This window comes from Acartia tonsa, chromosome 14, assembly GCF_053477335.1.
Source record: "Acartia tonsa isolate MP-2025a chromosome 14, ASM5347733v1, whole genome shotgun sequence".
NCBI classification, from domain to species: domain Eukaryota; kingdom Metazoa; phylum Arthropoda; class Copepoda; order Calanoida; family Acartiidae; genus Acartia; species Acartia tonsa.
Genome location: NC_137273.1, coordinates 11,919,859 through 11,927,688, shown reverse-complemented (window position 1 = coordinate 11,927,688; position 7,830 = coordinate 11,919,859). Strand labels below are relative to the sequence as shown.

Sequence of the window (7,830 nt, the reverse complement as noted above, 5' to 3'; positions counted from 1 at the left end):
AAAATATCTGAAAAATTACATTGCTTATCCATTTAATTTTTGAAAAAATTGCACTATTACCATGATATTTACAATATTAAACGTTATTTTTAAGTTTAATTGAAAAAAAAATTCTTAGTGATAACATTACAAAACTAACAAAGTAGTTTTTAAACAAATTAAAAAACAAACTACTACTCAAAAATTCATATTTTAAAATGCACATAGAATAATATAACCAATTCATAAAACAATTTTTTCTTTACATAATACAAAACGACAACAAAATCAAGAACAAAAATTTAACAATCTAAATTAATAAGGTTTCGTGACATCCAATCTGAAAATATAAAAAAAATTATGATAATTGAATACCTATTACTAATATTCTTGATGATTTAAAGAAACGTTAAGTATATATTTTGTAGAAGATAAACTTTTTACCTCTGCTAAATTTTTTTCAGAAGGAAGGGGAAAAAATGGAAAAACATTTCTGAACTTTACCTATTTAATGCATATCATCCCCCCTCTTACATATTCTTTTATTTGTTTTTCACTAGGGGGGGGGGGGGGACAAGGGAGAAAAATAGAAAATAAAGGTTTGTGTGCATTTATTCTTTTTTATGGATTTATGCGAAAATAACGTTGACTGGGTGATAGACTTGCGGACAATAAACTTTACTTAGTTACTGAGTAGCTGTGCTTCTATTAAAAAAATAATTCTAGGTACCTGTTTAAATTCATTTTTCATTACCTATTGGTTGCCACCTGTTCGTCCATGTCAATAGCTTCCATACCTGAATAATAATCGTTTTACAAGGATGACAACATCCATAAAAGCGAAGCTCTGAAACGGTATGACAGACAAACAAAAACTCCTGTAGAGTGTCAAAACTGAATATGCAAAACATAAATATATAAGTTTTGATAAATGCACAATTTAATAGTCATTAGCGAGATTATCAGCTTACAACGTGACAGGTAGATACTGCGCCATTAGCAATAGAGTGTACACCTGGAATTCAAATTGTTAAGATTAAAAGCATAACACATTACTGGGACCTATCTACATATACATATGAAGCTTCAGTTCAGTAGTTTTTGAAATCTTATTTCTAATAAAAAATCATGTATTACCAGGATTGTCCATAATCGGCACCATACCAGTGATCTTGATGCCCTTGTCCGTAACTGGCACCGTACCCACGACCCCTGGATCCATGTCCGCTACCGGCAACGAACCCACGACCTTGGGAACCATTTCCTCTCTGAAACTTATTTCCCATTTGCATGTTGTGGGTGTTAATTTCATTGTAGCTCCTCTTGGTTAATGGATTTTCTAAAAAAAACACTTTTATATCACTAAAATGTTTCTTTTTTAAATTTAATGTAAAAGGTTATAAAAGTTATTTTTCGTAATTATCATAGTCAAAATCATTTCCATGGCAGCTTAACCGCTAGAGCATTACAGATAGACTGACGGACCAAGTAAATTTATGATATAAAGGATGCTCACTCATTTGTATAGGGAATATTCATCGACATTTTCAGCCGTATATCTTGAATAGAAACAGAGAAATAACTAATAATCATATTACTACACAATATACTTGCAGCTACGCCCCTAGAAGCCTCTATGGCTACTCAAGTTGAATGGGGGGTCGAATTTCCCCTAATTTTGAGTTCTTCAGAGAATAAGTAAAATAAAAAATTTACGGGTGGTATGATTTTTTATTTGTAGGATGGAGATACCCTCCTCTCAAATAGGTAAAAACCTTGCCTAGATCTATAAGAAGCTTCCCTGTAAAGGAGAACAATATCGTTATATTGTTAGTCTGTGGCAATCTTCCCGATTTTCGGCGTACCAAGCCCCCTGTTGGCTTGTCAACTTTATTCTTATAATAAAGTTAAAGGATGTTGTCTGTGTGTACCGAAGGATCTCGATCACCGCTGAACCGATCATAACAGGGTAGCTTCTAATACCCCCACAAAAAATTTTTTTTTATAGATTTTTTTAAAAACAAAAATTAAAAATGGGGAGAGTAGGTGGATAGCACCCCTCAAAAAAATTGGATTATCCAATTTGACTGCCCCCCCCCCCCCCTAAGTTCCCCTAGAGGCTTCTAGGGGGCGTAGCCGCTAGTACATATAATAGGATTACCTACTATATTCCCAGACATTCCACCATAGGATCCATCTCTCCCTCGCACAGTGGCGTTGAAATTCTAAAAAAGATGTATATGTTTAAGGGTTTAAATGGTAATTCTAAATGGTCGACTCTCATCGATTTTTATGTAAACTAACATGTTCAACATCACAGATCAAACACACATAAAGCAGGTAGCAAACTTCAAGAAAAATATTAATTTTTTTACATATATGTATACCTTCGATATATTAACATACAGAATCAAAGGCACACCAAAGAAAATTATGTTATTGTACCTGACCACCTTGACCCGCTTGATTTTGTCCGCCTTGTTGAGTTGGTTGTGTTGCTCCACCTTGAGCTTTAGCAGCTTCCTCTCTTTCTTTTTGTCTCCTCTCCTTGCGTTTCTTATGATATTCTTTCTTCTTGTCTGTTCCATTGGCTTTCCTCCATGCTGACAAAGCTTTGCATTCTTCTTCTCTTTTTCTATTTGCTTCCTGTCATGGGAATATCCTTTATTTTAGGTAACGGCATTCATGCAAGAACGCTACCTCCAAAAAGCTTAAAAATCAGCAAAATTAGGAAAAGTTGCGTTAGTTAATCCTCTACTTTGTTAAACCTGTTTAATTTAGGGGCAAACCTGAGACACAGTAGCCAAGCGGACAACCATGCCCATCTACCTCGCCATTTTATTAACTCAATGTGATGCAATAGTTTATTTACTTTTCTTTAAATTTATTTCATTTTTGCCAAATTCAAACAAAATCAAATCAAATACTCAAAAATTGTACTTTCTTGCAGAATAAAACCAATAAAAGAGTTAAAACCACCTACTCCGAGGCGACCGCCAAATCAAGGAGAAGGCTTTGTGGAAATAAACTCTAGGTAAACCCTTATTTTGTTATTCATCATTTGTTGTATCAAAAATTGCCAAAAGAAACAAAAGACCTAACTATCTGAGATTACTAGTGTCGAAATATTTGTTAACAATAAATCCATGCAGTTTCAAAATTTTGATAAAGAATAAAAATCCATGATAGTATATATATAGTTTGTTATTGTTTAGAATGTAAACTGCCGATTGAGCACCTACTAAGTTTGCATCCAAAAAAAAATAAACTAAGGTAAATTGTTATTTAGCAAAATAAAAGATCAACTACTCCAGAAATACCATAGCAATCAAGTATTTATAAAAAAAAAAAAAAATTGAAAAGTTAAAAGTCCTGATCAAACAAATTTCATTTCAAATTCAATTTTATCACTTAAAGGATAATTATATTGTATATAATAATGAATTATTTGTAGATTGTATCTTACCGTTCAATCCATCACCAATTGTAACTGTAATCAAAATCCAACAGAGGTACACAAATTTATTTGAAATATTTTCTTTTAAATTGAGAATTTCAATTAGCAACTCATGTAACGAAATTTTATTTGTTTCAGCACATTCATCAGCAACGATCAAAGCAAATAGCATCAAAAAAGCCTCATATAGCCACTCTTTAGTAAGTTTTATGTTATTTAATTATGAAATATGTAGTATGGGCAAAGTTATTCCTTGTATATATGTCGTTTGTTAAACTATAAACTCTGAAATATTATAACTAAGCAATGAGTACCTATAAAATATTTAATTGCAAGATTTTATCTTTCCATAGTTAATTAGATACTCTATTCAGGAAATTAACCGCTTATGGATAATTAATACTTCAGAAGAATGAAAATGTCCATAAGAATTAAGTTCTTCAAGTCATCATATGAGGCTCCCCAGGTACGCTGACCTGTAAAGAATCCCAGTATATCCGCCATCAGACTGGGGCAGCGCATTAATTTCTAAAGAAACATTGAACCCCAGGGCAAGCAACAACACAGCCAGGGTGATTCCAAGAGCACGTGGTCTCGTAAACGGAAAGGTAGGGTCAAAAGAGCTACCGTCACGTCGCAGCCGGCCTTTCCACCACGAAAAGAATAACTTTTCCCGCGAGGGATGTTAAAAGCTCATGCTATATTGGATGCTAAAAAAAAAAAAATTGCTAATATTGTTGTTGTAAATTGCTATTGTTGTTGATTTGTTTATATAACTTGAAGGTGCGTAAAAGCCACCACTGACGAATCAAGGTGCGTAAAAGCCACCATAAATCGTTTACCTGCGCAGTGCCACGAGACGCACCCCGCACGTGTTTGTTCCTCTCTAACGTTGAGGCCAAAAATCTCCATCACATCACGTGGATCTTGAAATCAAAAGCTGATGGCAGACAGTATAAGCGTCGAGAAGGACAATAGCGATCTAGTCAGTAGAGCCATCGAGCAAGGGCAACCTAGCGACAACACCCGTTCCAAACGTTCTAGTCTGTTTCCCCCATTAGACACCGAAAGGGAAGCGTTCAAATCCCGGAGCAAAGTTCAGCGTTCGCCCGTTGTTGCTCCCTACAGTAGGCCCCTCGTAATCCGATCCGAGGACGGTATCAGAGTCATAACTAAGTCTCCGTCTGGTATTGAGGTCCGTAATATTCATCAAGGCATACGACCTCCTACACCGAGAACAAACCCATTGGTACCTCCGCCCCACACTACTAGTACGTCACTAACGCCTAGGCCAAGTAAGGAAACTCTCCTGACACCTGACGCGGCAAGTTCGAACCCTAGACCCAGGCTCCCTACGCCCCGTGACCAGCAAGCCTTGACTGAGACTCCGTATCGCAGACGTGCTAATACCGGTACACCCACTGGTATATCTGGGATCGATTCATTGCAAACCCCAGGAGGGCTTGACTGGGATAACCAGTACGACTACGCGCAAATTTTAGAAGAGGACACTCGTGACACCTCTGCGCATCTAGGACACACCAACATGTCGGCTGAGGACACCAAGGCAGCCAACCATAAGGCAAACCTTCATTTGACCACCCTTACATATGAGGAGTATGAGGGATACACCTTGGCCGCATACCCTGTGGAGGTCCTCCAACAGGCTATAAAGGAAATCCATGATGTCACCCTTAACTACCGACATGCGAAAGCCTACTATCTGTCAGTAACCCCTGACGAGGACACAGCTCAGCTGATAACCCAAGCCAACGCTGCTGCTGCCAGCCTCCGAACACTACAACACAGCATCTCACAGCATATTGTCGAGAGGACTGCAAAATCATTGGCCGAGAATCTTACCCTTCGCAAGGAACCTCCAGCCGCTCCGTCGGTAGCCAGTACCACTGGCTCCTCAGGGAGACCAATGACAGACACCATGCGTGATATAAAGACCAGGCGCATACAGGGTATGAAAGAGGAGGTAGTGATAGAAGCAGCTGATATGGAAGTGGAACTCATGAAGATTGTCAATACCATCCCTTCCGACGACAGCCAACTACTGACTATGCGTACAAGTTTTGAGCGTTTGGAAGCTGGAGCCAGCAAGATCATCAAAAAGCTAGGCATACATTGTGATGACGCAGCAGACCTAGACTTGTTAGACGATGCGCGTGAGATTGATGACGCCCTGACCAGCCTTGATCGCATACTCTCACAAGCCAAGAAATCAGTGGAGCACGAGTCTGAACGGTTTGGGTACCGCACTGAGAGCACTACTACTCGTAGTAAAGCGGAAAACTTAATCTTACCCACCTTTTCTGGGAAAGAGGGTGAAGATTTTTATAAGTTCAAAAAGGAGTATGGATTGTATGCAGGGTCCTTAATGAATGTTACCCATGACGATAGGCTAAACCTGCTGAAAAAGCGCTGTCTCAAGGACCAAGCTGCGGTCATATGCGCTCATGAGACCAACGTTGAAGAAATATGGCGACGACTATCAGCACGTTATGGAAACATACCCCGTATCCTGCAGCGCAAACGCACCGAGATCCTTAAGCTGTCTCGCTGCCCATGGAAGACTGCCGACAGAGCTAAACAACTGGACTGGCTAATCAACTTAAGGATGAAGATTGTAGAAATCGTCAACTTTGTGACCGAAAATAAAGTCACGTCGGAACTATACCACAAAGGAGACATCCATGTAATTGCCAACCAGCTACTAGATGACCGAAGAGGCGAGCAGCTGACCAGAAAGTACAAGGAAAGTACAGACAGCAACGGTATAGTTGATACCGAGAAATGCTTCCGCCACCTGGAGAAATTCCTAGACGAAGAAATCGAACTGGTAACGTTCGAGCTCTCTATTCGCACAACCGAGCCAAGCCATGCCACGGACGCAACCCGGACACAAAAGGCCCAACACAACCCGGACAAAAGGGGGCAAACCGTACTTACAGCAGACGTGGTTACGGAAGATGAAAGCGAACATGCTTATCCAGGAGACAACCTACAGGAAGGAAGACAGAAACGGGCTTCCGGAGACAAGCCACCCACACCCAAACTGGAACAAGCTGGACCCGGGAGCACTTCCAAGCTGGTAAGATGTGAAAACTGCACAGAGCAACACACTCACCTGTTCTACTGCAAACACTTCCAATCTAGTGAGGTAAAGGAACGGATCAAGATAGCTACCGCATCAGGCTGCTGCTTCAGATGTCTAAGGATGGATAGCGAAGTAGACCTGTCAGACCTAAACGGCTGGTGGGAGACACATAAGAATGATTGTCGGACTGACCACTTCTGCAATGTTGGTGGGTGTAGTCGTGTAACTCACCGCAGACAAAAACACATCCTGTGCTGCATATACCACACCAAGATCAATGCCAAGCGACTTAACCACTTCAAGCAAACAATGGACGCAGATAAGATACCTTCGGTTGAACTACTCTTTGTGGGAGACTACATACAGACAGCCCACCAATTGCCAGAGAGGATTGATACCAGCCAAGACACCTTACCAGATATCACCTCTCCCTCTATATTTATGTGCCAAGAAGTTCCATCACCCGATGGGGGCCCACCGTTGCTAGTCTTCTATGACAGCGGATGCGGATCATGCTGTATCAGCACCAGGGCAGCTAACGCACTGAACTCCAAGACCCTAAGGGAAGGCCCTACCGTCCTTAACGTTGCTGGTGGACGAAGTGTTGAGATCCCCTATGGTATAGAGCAGTTTATCATGAACCTCGCCGACAACAATGCCCGCGCCACACTCTCAGGGATTCAGATGGACAATCCGACGGCACCATTCCCCACCTGGAAATTGCAACAAGCCTACAATGAATTCAGCAAGGCCCAGGGCAGCGACACATCCAGTCTACCCACAGTACCTGATAAAGTAGGAGGAAGTTGCGTGGACATCATCGTTGGGATCAAATACAACACGCTCTTCCCAAAGCTGATTATGCAGTTACCCTGCGGCCTGGCACTCTATGAGAGCAAGTTTACTGGAGTAGGGGGGCACCGCGGCATCCTGGGGGGACCCCATGAGGCTTGGGCAGAAGTACATGCCACCACATCTTTCATGAGTGCAGCCAACTACTTCACCAATGAACTAAAGGCCGCAGCATACCAGCGTAAAAGTCTCTTTGACATGCTCGACTGGTCAGTGGCCTCCATCGACTCCGCCTCTGACACAGATGAGCTAGAGACATACCAAGTCTACCAGAGCTCAACGAAGCATGTTCGCCGACTAGAGAAGGAATACTTTGACAGCGAGCGAATAGGGTCTGAAGCCAGTTATCGTTGTGCAGACTGCAGAGGATGTAACAAATGCAGGCAAGGACCCAAGTACGAGCATCAGTCACTTATCGAAGAAGCCGAAGATGCGC

The 7,830-nt window shown here is 41.0% G+C and overlaps 1 protein-coding gene across 2 annotated transcripts in view; it reads right to left on the bottom strand.

Moving 5' to 3' along the window:
* Nucleotides 1-6: 6 nt before the first annotated feature.
* Nucleotides 7-7,830, bottom strand: part of LOC145305740 (uncharacterized) — a 60,181-nt gene continuing 52,357 nt past the window's right edge. Inside the window, exons 10-14 of one of the 2 annotated variants that reach the window (XR_013874697.1) lie at nt 2,425-2,625; nt 2,141-2,204; nt 1,117-1,318; nt 710-776; nt 7-319 (exon numbers count right to left, since the gene is read on the bottom strand). Coding sequence is in view for 1 of the 2 variants with exons in the window: in XM_080147511.1 (XP_080003637.1) it covers nt 761-776; nt 1,117-1,318; nt 2,141-2,204; nt 2,425-2,625 (483 nt within the window). In the remaining variant the exon portion in view is untranslated. The remainder of the gene's footprint in view (nt 320-709; nt 777-1,116; nt 1,319-2,140; nt 2,205-2,424; nt 2,626-7,830) is intronic. The other variant, XM_080147511.1, reaches the window with a different exon arrangement.